Source organism: Lycium barbarum, unplaced genomic scaffold (assembly GCF_019175385.1).
Source record: "Lycium barbarum isolate Lr01 unplaced genomic scaffold, ASM1917538v2 unchr_scaffold_07, whole genome shotgun sequence".
Classification (NCBI taxonomy): domain Eukaryota; kingdom Viridiplantae; phylum Streptophyta; class Magnoliopsida; order Solanales; family Solanaceae; genus Lycium; species Lycium barbarum.
In genome coordinates, this window is record NW_026843404.1 from 222,230 (window position 1) to 241,623 (window position 19,394).

The following is a 19,394-nucleotide window of genomic DNA, read 5'->3' on the forward strand; positions in this document are numbered from 1 at the left end:
CAATGTGGTGGGATTCCTCGATGTCAGATGCTGAAATAGAAGTTTGCATCAGCAAAACGAAATCAACTCCAGTAGAAAAGTGTGCAAACAAATACACGAGTTAGACTATCCAATTCTCCTACCAAGAAAATAAAACTACTTAGACAGAAATTCTAGCAGCACTACATACAGGGAAGCACAATTCATCCGAATTAGGAAGAGACAAAAGGAAATGATCACTAATATGTTGCACTGATTCACCATAAAAAATCAACAACCTGCTGACCAACAGAATACAGAACTTAAGTGCTTCTACAGACACATAAAAATGCCTGTACTTTTGAGTTACCTCAAGATCATTAGAACTTTCTCTCATAGCTAAATCACTGCCCTTCATGCGAGTTCATCAAGAAAGCAATTGAAAGCCAACCATACCATCGACATTCTGGCACTAAAATTGACTACTACGTAGTTTGCAGAGCGATAGTGAAGGGAATTCGCTGCCTACAGGTAAGGGACAAAGCCCGAGGGGTATGATTCAGAGTATCCTTTCATATCTGATGTAAGCCTGCATAATGAAGCTAATTAACTATCATACAAAAGGAAAGCACCTGCATCGAGTAATGCTGAAGTTGCATGTAGGCTAGGCAATAATACCAGTTACACATATGTCTATATTTGTGAATCTCCTTTTTCTTCCCACACTACAAAATTGGCCTCCCTCGTACCTCTATCAGTTGATTCCATCCTTACAGTCTTCCTCTGTTTCTTCTCGTATCTCCCAAAATCTCCTCCTCCTCTTGACTGGTTCCAGCAGCGTTATGACATTGTTGTTGCCCTTCAATATGTAAAAGGTTGCCTGCTTCACCAATGACATGTTAGTCCCTTCTGTTGAACTGTGAAAACCCCCGACATCCACCTACCTTCTCAAAAGTTGAGCAACTACTTCCTGAACTACATCAGACATTTTTGCTTGTGCCATTTTTCCTAGAAATATTGGAAAATCCCTCCTCATGCAAAAAGTGGGTTCTCGATCTTCGTAAGTGATTAATTTCATGGTAAACCAGCTGCTCCAGACACATTTTCTTCGAGTGCACAAAAGTCCCCCTATTCCCTGTCGACCCCTCTATCCACCCACCCTTCTCACTCTCATTTCTCCCAGTTCCTTTCATCCTCCCACACCTTCTTGCTTTCCCTTTTCACTAGTTTATTTTCTAACTGTATTGTCAATGAACTCACTTTTAGGAGCAATGACTTTCCACCCATTTTACCCTTTCTCTGCTAACCTTAGCTTCAGGTTCTTCATATTCCAGAGCATTTTCGTTGACCCTGCTAGTGTCTTCGACCTCAAAAATAGTCCCCAGTTAAACCTTGTCTCCTTCTACTGTCAAGGCATTCGTTTGCAATAAGAATTGCATATGTAACTAATTTCAAAAAAAAAAAAAAAAAAATTGCATATGTAACTTGTCTTCCTTATCCTTAGATAAAAGCCATTTGAGTGTGCTACCAAGACACTCATTACTTTCTTAACTCTTTTTGCCAACATCTTCGATATAGAGCTGAATTTAAGTAGCTTTTAAGCACCTGAAAAGCATTTGTTAAGTATTGGAACTGAATTCATGATTAAGTAGCTATGTGGTTAGATAGAAGAGCCGAAACTGAAAAGAAGCAGTTGATACGTCTGGTGAAAAAGTGCTTATAAGAACTTTTTTTGTTAAAATTACTAAAATGTCCTTAAAGTTTTTAGGCATTAGAAATGAGTTTAAAAAAGTAAATAAAATTATTTTTCATAGATATAAAGTATTTAATTAAAGAAAATATACATACTAATTAATAATTTCATGAATGTTTGTAAGTAAATAACATACAATGCAAAAAATTTATAGAAATTACAGCAAGCTTTAAAAGGAATCTCATAGGTTATATCAAAAGTCAAATTTTAAGAGTTTACTGGAGTTTTCCTGTACTTATTGTTCTATTCATTTTGGAAATGGATGTTTTGACTTCATGAGTAATGAAAGAATTCAAGTTTACTATTTATATTTTGTTTAAGTAAATATTGATTCGTTCTCACATAAATCAACAAAAAAGTAATTGGATCGACTGACAGTCGTTGGAAGAAATCATTGATAAACATTTGAATAAACAAACAAACAAAAAAATGCATTCATCGAGGGATGGAGAAAAAAGAAAGAAAATGAAGTTAGGGCTTTTAGTGAGAGAGGTTACTTTGGAGATCATAAAAATATGGATATAATAGTAAATCACTTGGTCAAACCCAATTAGCTTTTAAGCTAAAAAATCAGAAGTTGGGAAACTCCAACTTATAGCTTTTGGCTTGGTTTGGATAGTTTTGGCTTAAAAGCACTTTTGATATTTGTCAAACACCAAAACAAACCAAAAAGAGCTTTTAAGCTGATTTGACTAGCATTTAGCCAATCCAAACACCCTCATGATCTTGTAGAAACCCCTTATCAAACATGTTTTTAGTGACCGAGAAATCCGTCAGGGTAAATTCTTAGGACCAACTGCAGCCTTCGAAATCGGGAACAATGGGCTCGCTCCTCTACCCTTCTCCACTTAAATACTATAGGCTTATTTTGCATGGACACGGGGCTTGAACCTATGACCTAAGTCACAAATCTTTAAAGCTTTGTCACTTAAGCTAAACAGTGGGGGCGAAACTCCCCATTATACTTATTTAACTGAAATCTTTAATTTCCTCTGCATCGGACCTTTTAGGAATAAGAGCAATAAAAGAAGCATTAAAGCTTCTTTAGAACCTTCCAATCTGAAAAACAAGTTTACAGCACCCATAGTGTCCGCCTTAATCACTGGCCAACAGTGCAAAAACCATGTTGGGCCTATTTGGATGTAGAGCCTTTTTACTTTCGCAAATTCTAATGGTTGTCTCGACCTATTATGCTGGCCTTTGTAAGCCACTGTAATTCTACGACAATCTGAATTATAAGCAGACCTCATTTTCATTGTGCAAATTGTTGTAGTAGCTTATTGTTTCCCACTTCATTACTTCCTGATCCTCCTCCAATCCCCCATTCACTTTTAACTTATCAATCATGTCGTACCTTCTATTTGCATTCGTGATCTTATGAAAGAATTTTGTATTTATCCGCCGTTTTGAGGGAAGTGTTGGATTATAGAGCATCCAGGAATATTCTCCATATCAGGATCTGATCCTCTACGATTTTACGATAATTGTTGTAATCTAGAATATCATATTTCAGATTTTTTTTCTCCTCCTATACAATATATATGTTTCTGTATAACCCCAGATTTATGGGAAACATATCAATGAAATTAATCAAGTATTTTACCTTTTTACAGTAACAATAAATAGTTCGGATTTTATCATAATGATTAACAAAAGAGACTAACAAGTCAGATAAGTTACTTCTTAACAAACAAACAAAAAATAAGTTACTGGCATCTCATAGCGGGACAAAAGTTCTGCTACTTGTCTTTATAAGCAAGTGCCACACATGCAACATTTACGTTGCAATATATGCAAACTGAAACCATTCATGGCATTATAGCCTAATAAGCTATTCTTATATTTACAAGATAGCGAATGGTTGTTATGTCAGAAGATGCAAACACAATTAAGATCTTCTGTAAACTATCATCACGGAAATAACCTTATCTTTATTTTCTGCAAGTCTTATACTAGCGCCAACTGTAAGGTGCTTATAGACTGTAAAAGACCGTCTCGTTCAGTAAAGTGCTTCAATGAAAGATAAGCTTAAGTTTTCAGATAATATTTCCAAAATAAGAAAATCACTGGAAGATACAAACCGAGTAGCTATGTCCTTTCATAATGGTAAAAGACCATCTACGCTGACTTTGTGCCTATCCAATCATAGTTATTTTTCTGCCTTGATGAATTTAAATTTTCCAACTAGTTGAAGGCCCTAAAATACAGGTCATGCTACTTATCAGAGGAATTTGTAGTGGAGACACTCAGAGGAGGAAGCAGCAGATTCTTCATAACTTCTTGTTCTCAAACTAGACAGAGATGTTTGAGATAAGAGGACTCTATCCAGTTCCCATATTTGGTGGAATAACTCAACATTTATTGCCTTTGACATCCATTTTAAGATCCTGTTAGGGCGCAACATAGTACCGAGCCATGATTAAAGTAACTTATACAGAGATTATCATATTACCGCAAATCTGGTAGATAAATCAACCACATGTGACATTCTTGGGAGGTTTCTTTTGCACTGAAGCTTGACGCAATGAATGTAATTCCAGAGAAAATGCAGTGACATGCCAGAGAATTATATATCAAAAAAGGAATATTAGAAGAGGAAAAGAGAAGTTACAGTTAAGAGTGAACGAAACAACGAATGGGGATTAATGAGCATCATCCTACAGTATGTTTCAACCAGAGCAATACTAGGCACGGCCTGCAATGAAATGATAGAATGATATTATGCATTAATAACTGGTGCAATGAAGCATCAAAAGAAAATAGGAAGGTGGAAACTACTGGCTAGCTCCGGTCAGAGTGGAGTTAGTAGGTTCATAAAGCTGTATAACAATCCTACAAAACAACAGGATCCAAGCAAATAAAACCGCAAGAAAGAGTGGAACAAGAGAGACATTCAAATCTTTTCACAAAATCTCGTAGTGTCGCTCATGAGAACTGAACTTTTTATACATAGAGAAGGTATGTCAGATGAGTTGATCAGCGATCTTGAGAAAAACAATTTCTTCTTTTGTTTTACATTGTGTTTTTTTTTTTTTTGGGGGGGGGGGGGGGGGGGGTGCGGTGGAGGACCAATAGGAGGAACCTATAATAAGTACCTGTCCAGAAAACATTGATTCTTCCATCTGATAAGCCAGTTTCAAGCATAAATTTATGGACAATCCCGATAACAATGATATTGGCAGCGGGCTAACTTCACGCATCACCATCAATCTCTCATTGGACTGCAAATTTGGTCCAGGTAAAAGCTCAGTAACCCCCGCGGAGGTTAACCAGTGCATGATAGTTTCACAAGCAGGCTGAGCCATGGTGTAGGACACAACCCAAAACATCCCAATTGATCTATCATCCAAATTCATATAATCCATCATGCGTTCCCCTGAGCATATGCAAAACAAAAACCAATAATGCTAATCAAAAGAAATCTCAAAAGAGAAGGGCTTGGGGAGGCAAAGTAATCCTCAGTAGCTAGAAACTGAAGAATACCCTGTTCCAGCCAAACCAAGTTTAAACATAACGACCTATCTGCGTTCAATAGAATTGGCTGCATGAAAGCACAACAGAGAAGAGAAGACCCTGTCTGACTCACATAGACAGGAAAAGGTTGAGCAACAAAATTTAACAAGAGCTCAACATCCACTCCACCGAGACTTGGACATATTCAGACGGCTGCATACCAATTGAACCCAGGTGATTCTGCTCAATTCCTTATTTATTACTAAGCTAAAGCTACCCTGAGCTCCACTAGATATTTAAAGTATCTTTCTGTTTAGGTTCAGCAGCTTCATTGCTGCTTGCCCAAGAAAAAAAGGTACTCCAACATCGCACGAGAAACAAATTACGCTCAGTCTCCTCTACGTGAGGTCACTTGACTATACAATACGTTTAATAAATAGTTGAGCTTATATTATTTATTTTTTATAAAGTAATGAGTTTCATTAAAGAAAGGGCAAAAGCTTGCCCGTTTACAAGAAGTATAGCAAAGAAAATAGAAACCCTTACAAGAAGACATGGTTTTCTACAAATAACAATCAGGTTTTGAAATCTTCAAACTCCAGTCTTGCAAATTTCTCCTAAACCTCAAATTGTAATGCACTTCTCCCCCTTGTATACTCCATAACCCTTGAATTGACATCTTTTTTGTCAAGAAATTCTATACATGTTAGGAAATGTGATTCTCAAAATGTTGTTCCCCCACCACCTATGTTCCCAGAAACTCACCCTATATTCCCATTGAACTCTTCCCACTCCTTTGAAATATTCCACCATAAACCACGCCCATATGAAAGTGAAGCATTTCTAGCCCTCTACACCCCTTCCAAAACCCCATACCTCTCTGCAATCACCCTTCTTCAAAAAGCATTCACCTCTACCCCAAACCTCCATAGCCACTTTCTCAATAGCACCTTGTTAAATACCCTATGATCTTTATCCCCCAGCCAACCCAACACTTTGGTGTAGTGAAAATCGCCCAATTTACCAAGTGAAACTTTCTTTCCCCGCTTGAGCTATCCCATAAAAAATCCCAATGAAGTTTTCTAACTTCCCTGCAACACTTACTGGGCGTGTAACAAAGACATGAAGTATGAGGGAATGCTCGACTGCATACTCTTAATTAACACTCACCACCCCCCCCCCCCCCCAAAACCCACCCCCCTTTAGATAAATATCTCTTTTGCCAACTTGCAAGCCTATTTTCTAGCCTTTTTATCACCGGATTCCAAGCTACCGGTCCTTCTTAGCTGCTCCTAGAGGTAAACCAAGATAAGCAGGAGAAAGAACCCTAATCTTGAAATTCAGCACATGTGCTAAGACCTCAATATTCTCCACCTCACCAACTGGAATGATCTCACACTTTCAAAGATATAAATAGAAGCGAAGAAAACATCAAAGGACAGTTGGAAAGGAAGTTTGATTAATATAATAGGTAGTCGGTGTACTAAGCCCCCGCAATCTGCATGGGCTAGGGAAGGTCAAACCACATTAGGGAAGAACCCATTGTATTACTATCAAGCAAAAGGACGGCCTAAAAAATTCCTATGACGAATGTCTCAAACGTCAGTTATTCGACCATGATTTTTTTTTTAACATTCAATAACTTTCTTTAAAAAAAATATATATTTTTTCACAAAGAGTTCAATAGCTTTAAATACAACAAAAGAAGCGCCAAGAAAGTGCAACATATGAAAACAGGGGATACAGGTATGCGAGCTCCCTCCAAATGAGGGTTGCTGTGAGTTAACGCACCATTTGTCTAACACTTCTGATCAGTTTCCAAATGTCTAGTTCCAGACTAAGAAATCATCATATCATTGTTTGATGGTGGACAGCGCGACAATGATTTCGCAACCTTAGGAATATTAGAGTTATTGCCGCCCTTTACAGGGGTTTCCATTCAAAGCTTATAACACTTCTCCTTCCAGCCTTCCAACACAATGCAGCTGCCAGACTCTGTACATCATGTTACCACCCTTATGAAAATTTAGGCCAAAGTAGTATCAACTCAGACCTCCAACACCAGCATTAGAACCATGCACGCATATCAAAATTTCCCAGACATCACCCCAACTCCATTTGATGTATGTTTCTGATACAATCTAGAAAGGTCTTGGCATATCACTTTGTTAAGATAACAATACAACTACACCTTAATCCCAAGCTAATTGGGGTTGGCTACATGAATCCTCACTCACTGACCCCATTTCATTCAAATATTCAACAATTAGGTCCTTCAAGACTAGAATTTCTCTATTTATTCTACTTTCCACTGACATACAAATTTTATAAGACTAAGGACACTCCTACAAAAACATTGGACCTAATGTAAGCTTACAAGTTACGAACATGCCTAAGCCTTAATTCCAACTAATTGATATCGCCTTATACATCTTTTTTTTTCATTATGGATTCAAAGAAACTGTAATAGCTTCTTTCAATGGTTGAACTTAAATTACATCATCACTCTTTGCTGATACTACTGGTTCCCAATCCCCATATATGCAGCAGCAGCTTTATCAATATTTTGTACAGACATAACCCCATCAGCAACATGATTTCCGCCTGACTAACTCCAAAAGTCTGAAACCTTAATTGGTGAAAACGGTAACTTGGACAGCATTTCCATTTTCATTGTTTTAGTGGAATTAAAACCATGATATTTCTAATGACCGATATAGAGGAAATAAAGACCTTAACCACAAAAAAAAAAAAAAAAAAAAAAAGGCAATACAGAGGAGGGAGGTAATAGATATGTCGATAGCCAACACCTTATTTTTGAAACCAAAAATATATCGCAAAATGAAGGAAGGGCAGCCCGGCACACTAAGCTCCCGCTATGAGCGGGGTCCGGGGAAGGGACGACCCCTGCATTTCTACAAGATGTTTCCACGGCTCAAACCTGTGACCTCCTGGTCACATGGCAGCAACTTTACCAGTTACGCAAAATGAAGGAACTTGTTTTAAATTCGTACAGTTTAATGAAATGACTACCTTTGTTAACTTGTCTCCACCATTCATCAATTTGCTTTCCCTTTTGTAGCTGCTCATTATTCAGATATTCTCTTGTTGCTGTATTTAGTGTCCAAATGCGCAAGTTCTGACAACTGCTAATGAAATCAAGTAGGATACTTTGAGGATTATTGGGATCAGAGCTTTTCTCCTCTTTATGGAACGAAAGAATCTTTCTGGTTGTCTCCACCTAACAGCAAATTGTGAAAATCACAAAAAACATACCACGAGCGGCTAAAACATCAAAAGCATAATCTAATTATAACTTATATCAACATGACAAGCAGGAAAAACAAAATAAAAAGTAAAAATGCTACAAGATTGAGATACTAAAAGCTTTAAACATGAATAAAAACTGGCAATGACGCATTTCTGGTTCAGCACCTGAATCGGGAATTTTCTTCTAACAAACCTCAACCACCCCCAAATCTATCCCACCCCTCCCCTTCCAAGGAGCCAACAGTGGCTTTTTCCCACTTGCCCCTTGGTGACTCGAACCACCCAATGGTGGAGGGCCCTTCTCCCTCCGTAATCTTTCCCCAATAATTCTCAAAAATCGAGACAGATAAATATGTAAGCAATGCAATCACCTAGCACATAAAACAGCAAGGTCACTGCCAAAACAATTGTATTAAAGTTCAATCAGTATATATTTTTCTTATCTATAAAAAAGTAATCAGCTTATAGCCAAGATGGATAACCTTTCTTGAGTCTGTATTTAAAGCATTCATCACCAGTTCAACCCGAATAATTTGCGCAAGTAACCACGTAACATGGTTTGTCCTAAGTATTTGTTGATCACCCTCTTGAATTCGCAATACTAACTTGTCCACAAACTCCACAAAATCAACACATCCACTTTTCACGAGAAAAAAGAATATATCTGAGAATATAAGCCACTCCTGCCAGCAATTAATTTCTGCAGAGAGTACAGTAAAGCTATCAAACTATGTCAATCACAAAGGGGGAGAGCAACTTACTAGCAAACAGAGTAAATCAAATATCAACAATAAACTAATTAAATGGACAGATTGTCTGAGAGTAAACATATAATGTGACCCAAGAATGCAAGCGACCTTTCTCAAAGAAGCACACATCCTGGTGCACAGTTCTCACCCACAGCAAACACCCGTATTACACTTTATTGTCAAGTTAGACAAGTTAAGGTCATATAGCACAACAATTCAGAAAAATACTCTCGTGTCTTCCTTTACTTTCTTTCAAAGCATTGACATTTTCCTTTATGCCATGCCCTTGGATGGAGCTTTCTGAATCAACTGAGAAACCATTCTTTTTTTTTGTTTTGTTTTCTATCAGATTAATACAATTTTTACTTTCACACGACAATGAAGATTGAATTCTCATAGCCAGGATATGAAAGGGAAGCACTATGCAGGAGATACTCTATGCGAATAGTAATATTGATAATAACATTATAAGAAAGAGAAGGGGAAAATTGAGAAATGTACAAACTGGCAAGTCCTAATACAATCTCAAGCAGAGTTTGAAGTCTGAGAATATTGCCTGAATTAGTCAACTTCAATAATTCAACAATTCTTTCAATAACTGCCTCGCAAACCATTTCCGACGTAAAAACAGCACCCGCAGTTGGAGCCTGGGCAGGATTCCTGTGACAGGGAGCCACGAGAAGCACACGTCTCCACCAGTCTGGTGATGGAGTGTTCCGAAGAGCATGCTTTAGACAACGCAAAGCTCGCTCCCAATCCAGACTTCCTTTTTGAATGGATGCTGCAAGATCCTGTTTCCAAATAAATGCAAGTAAATTTAAACAACAAAAGGATTCTTTAACTAAACAACAGAGGTATTATAGATCAGCTTTTGCAGCAACAACAACATACCCAGTGGAATCCCACAATGTGAGATCTGGGGAGGGTAGAGTGTACGCAGACCTTACCCCCACCTTGAATGGTAGGGAGGCTGTTTCCGAAAGACCCTCGGCTCAAGAGAAAACAAGAAAACGAGGTCAGATAAGGACAGGCATAACAAAGCAATATGAAAAAGAGAAGATCATGATAGAATAGTCTGGAAAGAAATGAAGCAGTAGCTACCATAGACAAATGAGATAATCGAAGTACAAGGCCCAACAAATATAAGCAGAAGTCAAAGGACACTAAACGAATGGGCAAAAATACAACTACTAGTTCGAAGGAATAAGCAAGACTACCTACTAGTCTTCTCCCTAATCTGCGTCCTCCACAACCTCCTATCTAAGGTCATGTTCTCGGTAAGCTGAAACAACGTCATGTCCTGTCTAATCACCTCTCCCCAATACTTCTTTGGCCTACCTCTACCTCTCCTGAAACCGTCCATAGCCAACCTCCACACTGGGGCATCTGTGCCTCTCCTCTTCACATGCCCAAACCATCTCAGCCTCGCTTCCCGCAGCTTGTCATCTACCGATTCCACTCCTACCTTGTCCCAGATATCTTCATTCCTAATCCTATCTCTCCTAGTGTGCCCACATATCCACCGCAACGTTCTCAGTTCCGTGACTTTGACTTTCATCTTCTGAACGTAGAGTTTTTGACTGGCCAACACTCCGCCCCGTACAACAAAGTCGGTCTAACCACCACTTTGTAGAACTTGCCTTTACGTTTTGGTGGCACTTTATTGTCACACAGCACTCCGAAAGCGAGCCTCCATTTCATCCACCCTGCACCAATACGATGTGTAACATCATTGTCGATATTCCCATTCCCTTGTATAATAGACCCAAGATACTTGAAACATCCCTTCTTTTGGATGGCCTGGGTACCAAGCCTCACTTTCACGTCAGCCTCATGCGGTACGCCACTGAACCTGCACTCCAAGTACTTTGTCTTGGTCCTACTCAACTTAAATCCTTTAGACTCTTAACGTCTGTCTCCACCTCCAGCTTAGCGTTAACTCCGCTACGAGTCTCGTCAATCAAGACTATGTCATCCGCGAACAACATATACCAAGGCACCTCACCTTGAATTTGTCGCGCCAATCCATCCATCACCAAGGCAAATAAAAACGGGCTAAGAGCTGATCGTTGATGCATCATATGTTATAGCCTTCTTTTATAATAACATCATAGCTATAGCCTAAAATTATTTCATGCAGATTGAACCTGCCTTTGATCCCAAGTTACATACTTCATCTCTTGGTCGAACACCTCTGTGCAGCTCCTGACTGAGACAAGAAGCTCAGCATCCATAAATGTGCCCCAAATATGATTCAGCAGTCTGGTTCTGCTCAGGATATGACGTAAAAAGTTGTAACTGGATTTTTGGGTATCACTAGAAACCCCATCCTAAAGATAATGACGAATACATGTGATTCAGTCCACTTGGCGGCAGCCTATACCATCTCCTTATTACCTTATAGATAATCTGACTCCAAAAGGGACCCAATGAGGTGGTTTGGACGTTTAGTGGTTAATAAAGTGGTTACCTTATTTTACTGATTAAAAAAAAAAAAGAACTAGTCATGTTAAATTTCAGCACAGAAAACACTTAACAAATTGAAGAAATTCTGAAAATTCGTGAAAGAAATATAAAAAATATGGGAACATAAATTAAGGCATCCATGAGCTGAAGATAGGATGATTAGATCTCCTCTGTTTGCTAGGTCAGGGCCATTTATCAGGTTTAATAGGAGTATGACCTACATGGTAAGGTTTAGATTTAATGAACTCAGGGATATAATCACAGGAAGTTCTAAAAAGAACCATTAGACTAGGTAACGAAAGACTACACCCAATCAACTAAAGAGAACTGGATAAGGAAGGACCCAACCCAATCAACTAAGAATCAGAAATGGCCAGAGCATGTGGAAACATCCATCTCACTCAGAGCCGACCACATAAAAAGGCATTAGACATAGGCTCTAATCACTATAGAACAGATCAGATACGCCAGCCTAACCTCCACAAACTACCAGCAAAGCCATTTCTATAATCCAAGATCCCACAAATCAAAACCAAGACTATCCCTGCTTTTTACCGCCAATACCCAACTTACATCCAATTTTAGGACACCAGAGCACTTTGAACTCAAAATTTAAGAATTGTAAGCAAGTGTCTACACATCACAAGCAAAAAATCAAACTTAAAGTAATAACTGCCCCAATCCATTGGTTTAGGCGAAACACCGCTATACCATAATTCTCCATATGTTCCGAGCAGCAAGAAAGATACGATTTAGAATCAGAGTCCCGCAATATTTTCTAACAGCAACACTAGCAAAAAAATTCCTAACATACTACTAGTCACTAGAAATCATATCCTAATCTTCGAAACTGCCCAACTCTTACTGGCAAAAGCCATTAAAATCTATAGTAGTTGATTGAAAAACAATGAATGTTGCCACGTTTCTGCATTCCTAAATAACAGCTCTATTAGTTTTTATTTTTTATGTTTGATAAGTAACAGGCCTTGACTAATTCAACCAAACGTTGGCGTTGGAGGTGTATCAAGTCGGTGTTTTTAATAAGCTTCAGCAAATAAGCACGAAAGTGATGTTCTAGATCTTTCTTCTTTTTGGATAAGTATAATACAGGACCAAAACCATTTAGTCAAGAATAATTGAAGTACATTTATTGGGGCACTATCCTCCTTAGACTAAAGTGGGGCACAAACAAAAGTTATACATGAATTTTGAATCACAGATCGAACATATAATATTATTGTTGATGTCAAGAAGACTAAGAGGAATGCCAAATTTGATGCTAAAATGTGAAGACCAAGAGGAATGCCAAATTTGATGCTAAAATGTTCTTTCAGTCTGGAAGATGTCTCACCTTCTCCTTTGTTCTCAAGCAAACAGATTCCTATTTTCATATTTTATCAGTATGCTTCTAAATGACATTTTAACATGTTTCTAATAAGATCACATATACATACCTCTCCATGCAATGGTTCCCCAAGCACACTAGAATATGTAATTGGTGAATATCTCATGTTAGCTACTGCTTCACCGGACGAATTAGCAGTGGCTTGAGGCAGAAGTCGAGGGGTCCCAAATGTAGGGCAGTGAAGGTGTTGATCCAACATTTGCATATGCATAGCCATCATATCTCGCCTCCGATGGATCTCCAAAATAAGAGTAAACAGAGCTTCATCATCTGGTATATTTTCTAAAAACTGCAACCCACTCCGGAGAAGTTCATAAAACGGTATGCGGCATTTATCATTCTCAACCAGCAACCAAATAACGTCTAAACAACTGTGTAGCCACTCAATTAGGGCCTTATCTGGTTTCCAATATTTCGCACTGTCGAATTCATCAACACCATGTAACTTTTGGTCCCAATTAATCAACCAATTCAACATATGGTGGAAAACTTCGGCATGTGTTACTGGCTTAAGATTAGAATCTAGACCGGTTAAAATAATTTTGCAACATAACTGACGCAGACTGCTTGTAGCATTATCCGTTGTCAACAAATTCACTTTTGCAATATACTGCTGGCTAATACCATTAACATCAGAAGACTTCAATGGAGACAAAGCAGCAGAAGATGAGGGTTCAGCTGCTGAATGAGCAGGGGACCCAATACAATGGACAGTGGGCAAAGGAGATGCAGGATTTGATGACTGAAAATTAGAGGTAGTCGCTACTGTGGTGGAAGATGGCAGCAATCCAGATGTTAAATTAGCACCAGATGGTTGATTACCCTGACTAGCGGATATCTCAGTTGATGAAACCGAGGAGAGAAGAGAAGGCAAGAAAGTATCCCAGTTTATGCATCCTATACTAGACAAACAGCATATGGCAAAGAGAAGAAATTCTGCACGAGGTGCGTGACTACTGCAATGAATAACCAGAGAAATAAGAACAGATTCTGCCACTGCACGCAACTGTTCCTGGTCCTGGAGTAACATGTCAGACACAAGAACAAGCATGTGTCCATTAGAATTATCAGATGTAACACAGAAGATAAAAGAAAGCAAAGATCTAACAGAGCGATTGTTCTCCAAGTGAAAAACTTACAGTAAACTGGCTCTGCAGCTGGCCAAAATCTAAGAGAAATTGTTCATTTCGTGGAGGAAGCTCTCTGTTAAGAGCAGTTACTCGCTTCTGTGTCTTGTTCCTGTAAATCTCTAACCAATCATAAGACTTCCTTCTCTTTTCTTTTTCATTTTTTTTTTTTTTTTGAGTCAGTGCAATCAATCATAAGACTTTTGGCATCATAAAGCAAATATGCACAAGTTTGAAATGAAAGTAGAAGTGAAGAATTTAAGTAAAGCATCTAACAGGTCTGATCTTTCGAGGATAAACATGGAAAAAAATATTTCAGCTACTTACAGAAATACATAATGTTTTAAAGCTATTGTACAGCTGTAACAAATCTCTCCTAATCAGACAGTACATGCTTCTAAGCTTTTTTTTTTTTTTTTTTGAACTGGTAACTGTAGCTATATTTAATTATGAGCAAAACAGTACACGGGTTGTACTGAAACCATATATACAAGAGAACTCCAAAAATCTACTGTCCTATGACTATATTGAACCTAAAACATCAATGATAGAGACAGTATCATTTGAGTATATCTGATCACACAAAAAACATAACAAAAAATACAATTCAGCTTGACCTTCTATATGCCATTCTCTACATTCTCAAAACATCTAGAGTTCCTCTCCTTCCATATTGTCCACCAGATACAAGCAGGGACAATTCTCCATCTACTTCTGTCTTTTGCCTTCAAACCTGCTTCCTCCCAACTCTTTAGTGCTTCTGAAACCTTACCATGCATAGTCAAAGATATGCCTTACTGCTTTAAGAATATTCACCAGAGTTGTCCTGTAATCTTACAATGTAGAAATAGATGATTAACTGATTCTGTCTAAATAGATGATTCTGTTTAATGAACCTCTTGATCTTAAATGCTAAGTCCTCATTTGTTTACACTTAATAGAGGTCTGAATCTGAATATTTCAGATCTCAGTCCATTAACTGCATTTGTTTTTGTTGAGTATCTAACCACTTAATACCTCTTAACAGGTCAGATCCTAAACAGTGTCTGAAAATCATTCAGATCTATGCTTGCTCTTTTATTTTTTAATGTTAAATTTTACTACTAAACTTTTTCTTCTTCTCTAATTTTATCTCCCCGTAGAAACCCAAATCATTCATGCTTAAGGATTTCTAACCCTGCCTCTTTATTCATCTATCTCTCTTATCTATTGTCGGACTAATGGAAATAATAAACTATAATTCAACCTCTAAAACAAAGGAAGCAAGAAACAATCTCCATTGTTGACCATGCTTCTTCCCAATCATCACTCCTCTACTGGCCTAAGATAATATAATTGAAATTCATTGCTAGAAAAATTACCAATGACATATAACCATATATCAATACATGGAAAACAACCATGAACAAGATCTAGAAAACCCACCCACCACCATCATGACAGTGGTGATCTTTAATTCAGTTATGCGGCAAAAATGGTGGGTCTCTTAGTGAGAGTAGGTGGTTGGATGAATCTTGGGAATTGAGAAAATAAATATGTTTAGAAATTGTATTAATTTCTTCTTTTTTGTCTTTGAACTTTGAGTTTAGAGAAGGATTTTGAAGATAGTTCAAAGCTCTTTTTTTTATTATGTTAATTATTACTCCCCCCTCCCAAATTATGTGTGGTCTTTCGGATTTTAAGAGTCAAACCAAGTTTGGTTTGGACTGCAAATATTTTATATGTCTTTTAAATATTTTGAATTTGTTAATCATTGTAACATATAGTACTTCTTACATAATTTTTAAATATGCAAATTTTATTTAAAAAAATTTAGAGATTCTATGTCCGAATTTGCAGTCAAAATTAAGAAATTTGACTATCGAAATTCGAACTGTACCACATAAATTGGGACGAAGATAGTAATAATTTGGAAATAAAATGAAATTATATTCATTCAGATGTTAAAAACAAACAGTCTTAATTATGTAATATTCAGATGTAGAGATAACATCTTAATCATTCAGATGTGCATTCAGATTCAGACGTCTTAATCTTAATGAAAACAAATGCAGCCTAAGTCACACCAACCTGCATTCAGAGCTAGTTCATGGATGATAAGTGTTCCACCACCATTTAATGATAAAATGCTCATATATCTCCCATGTTCATTATGTTTACAGTACAAATCACCTTCTATGGTTTTCCATCTCCTAACCACCAACTTATTGTCTCTTGATGCTTCTTTTAGAGTGAAACATATGCATTCCATGATCTTGCTGCTCATGGATGACCTTATCATCTTCCGACTTCCTTTCTACCCATTCATGCCACACTATGCCTACAGAAAACCATCTGGTAACATCAAAGGACTTGAACCCAGCATTAAAGTAGATCCTGTTCTCTCCCATCCTAGTGAAGAGAGATAACCAGGCTGAAAGAGAAAAAAGAAAAAGAAAATAACTATCACAGAAGGTAATAGCTTAATAGGAAAGGAAATAAAATGGATTTCTCTGGCAGAAAGACACCGGAAAAGTGAGTTCCCCCTCCTAGGAAGTAGGAGAGAGAAAAGTCTTGGGGAATGTGACTGGGAGCATTTTAAAATTTAGATATAAAAAAAAGGTGGTTCTAAGCTTAACCATCTGAAAATAAAAAGATTGTTGCTTTCTCTTGCCATGAGAACAGAATGGTTGCCGAATAAGATCAGTATGGCATTCACCCCCCACCAAAGTAAAAGGAACAAAAAGAGTTTACTGGAATTTTCAAATTACAAAAGTGCTCCTAAACTGTAATATGATAATATCTTTAGAACTCATTTTGTTTACTTTTTCCTGGAGAACAGTGCAAGCAACATAGATGTGTAAAAACCAAAACTCTCAATTTAATTTTTGTCCTCTTCTTAAGATGAAGCAAGGAATGATGTTGATTGCAGGTATAATAAACCTATTTTATTCTGATAATTAGTAAGTCCTTGTGCAACTTCGTAAGGTAAACCATAATGTTGTCATGTCTTCAGTCCCACCTCCGATTTCTCTTTGCTCATGTTCATGAGTTGGTAATGCGAAATATGATCCAAAGATAATAAATAAAAAATTTGGTGCATTTACGCCAATATACGGAGGGCCAAGTCCAATATACCCAAAATACCATCCCACGAGAACAAAAACCAATAAAACAAAATGGCTGAGAAAGGTCTCCTTCTGTATGAAGTCATCTTAGTTTGCAATAATTCCAGCTACAATTTCCTCTGCTTTTAATCCAATGAATAGCAATCCACATCTCCACTTTGTTCGAAATGCAGCACCGACAACACGTCATAGCTTTTTATCAAATTATCTTAAAGGTTCTTTCAATTGCGGCAGTCTAGGGAGCCCCAATCCCTAAAATTATGAGCATACTATATAACCTGAATCAAGTAAACTAACTTTTTTTTTTTCATTTGAGGAGCTTGGTAATTAGAATTTCCCCCTTTGCATTTGTATAAAATAATTTGGAGACAGATAATTTATAGTTAAGCTGTGAAGCTTTTAAAACTCGATAAACAAAACAAATTATGTGATTCAAGTGCAAAAATAGTGCTTGAAACTAATTATACATTTTAGAATGAAAAGAGTAGACTTACGGAGGTTCTCTGATAGAATCATCTGATTTTTGTCCAGAATTTTTCTGTGAAAGAACATACAATAGACAAAATGAAAACTTTGCAACCAAACAAAAACTTGAAGAAGAGAATAACGATAAAACAGTGACCTTTGGGGGGGACTTTGCTGCCAAACGAAAAAACAAAAAAGAAGTAAACTTTCAGCACCCAAAGGGTACAGGGTATCAGGTTTAAATTCAATCAAAAACAAAAACACTAGGTGATTTCTTTCCTCTGTCTAAACCTTAGTAGATAGAGTTACTTGATACTTATTGCTAGTGGGAGGTGATCAGTATCACGTGGAAGCTGGTCCAGACACCACGAATATAAAGAAAAGAACTTCGAATGAAATAAGAAAATTTGAAACAGTGAATTTCATAGAGTGGATAAATTGAAGAAGATAAGTAATTGGGTGAATAAGAAAGGAAAGAAATAAATAAAGGGTAGTGTTACCAGTCCTAAGTAGAGATTGAAAAGATCAAGGATGGCAGGTCGAGAGGGATGAAACTGGTGGTTGTGGGGTCTTAACATTGGCTGAGATTGAGGCTGTGGCTGTGGCTGTGGCTGTGTCTGTGCCTGTGTGTTATGCTCCATTTCTGGTGTGTCTTGACGACTGCTTGGAGTCGGAACTCGCAGCATCCTTTTCTTCTCTAGTGGAGGCTCTTCTTCCTTCGAGCCACTGAATTACACCAATGGACTGTTTCAGACTTCTATTTGAAGGATACTCGTAAGAATTACGCTGACTAAAAAGTCTTTGAAATTACTAAAGTTGAAGTGCAGGGCTCACCCCACATCAAAATCCAATTAAATTTGTGATTAAGAAGATTGGGGTTTAAAATGTAATTTTTAAAAAATTTTAATCTTTTACAAACTACAAAAAAACTCAAAACATCCACCCAATATTCAAAACTTCCAAAACCGTTCATCTCCATAACTCCCTCGCACTTTTTCCATATTTCAAAATCAAAACTCTCAAGCAACAGTTAATCTCTTTCACTTCCCTCTCATCTCTCCTCTTTTCTTATCATCTTCTTCTTCACCCTCGTCTATAGGTGCCACGGCCGCTTCTTCTTTTATCAAGGTAAAGTTTTTGTTTCACTTGTTCCAAAAGTTATTTGGTAGAAATTGATGATTTTGGTTGTAGAAAAAGAAGAAGAAGAACATGGGTTTGTCTTCATTGTTGTTTATTTTGTTGTTCCTTGTTCAAGAAACCCTTATTTAGGGTATTTGTTTGACTTTTTGGGGTTTTTGCGTTTGTAAATAGCGTACATTGTTCTCAAATTATGATTTTTTGTGATGTTTTTGTTCTTGTTCTCCTTAAGATTTCGAAAAAATGGCTTGCAATCTTGTTGACTTTTTCGAACAGATGAGTAAGTTGCTGCAGCAACTTCAGCACTTGTTTGACAGTTGCAGACAGTTGCTGAGGTTGCTTGCTTTTAAAACCTCTATTTAGTGTATTTGTAATGAAATACTGTTGTTGGTGTTGGTGTTAGTGTTAGTGTTGGTGTTGGTGTTGCTGTTGATGTTGATGTTGGTGTTGTCCTGTTATGGTATGGTTTAGGAAAAGAAAGGATAAACAATTATGCACATACAT

At 37.4% G+C, this 19,394-nt stretch overlaps 1 protein-coding gene across 1 annotated transcript; it reads right to left on the minus strand.

Moving 5' to 3' along the window:
* LOC132625592 (mediator of RNA polymerase II transcription subunit 23-like) lies at positions 1 to 18,547 on the minus strand (the record flags this gene model as incomplete). Its single annotated transcript, XM_060340204.1, has 10 exons — positions 18,254 to 18,547; positions 17,783 to 17,826; positions 14,194 to 14,293; positions 13,104 to 14,072; positions 9,740 to 9,974; positions 8,917 to 9,134; positions 8,198 to 8,405; positions 4,807 to 5,087; positions 4,323 to 4,406; positions 1 to 30 (listed from the first exon to the last, which is right to left on the minus strand). Coding segments are annotated over exons 1-10 (2,355 nt in total), but the record flags the coding sequence as incomplete, so codon positions are not given.
* Between the last annotated feature and the right edge of the window lie 847 nt (positions 18,548 to 19,394).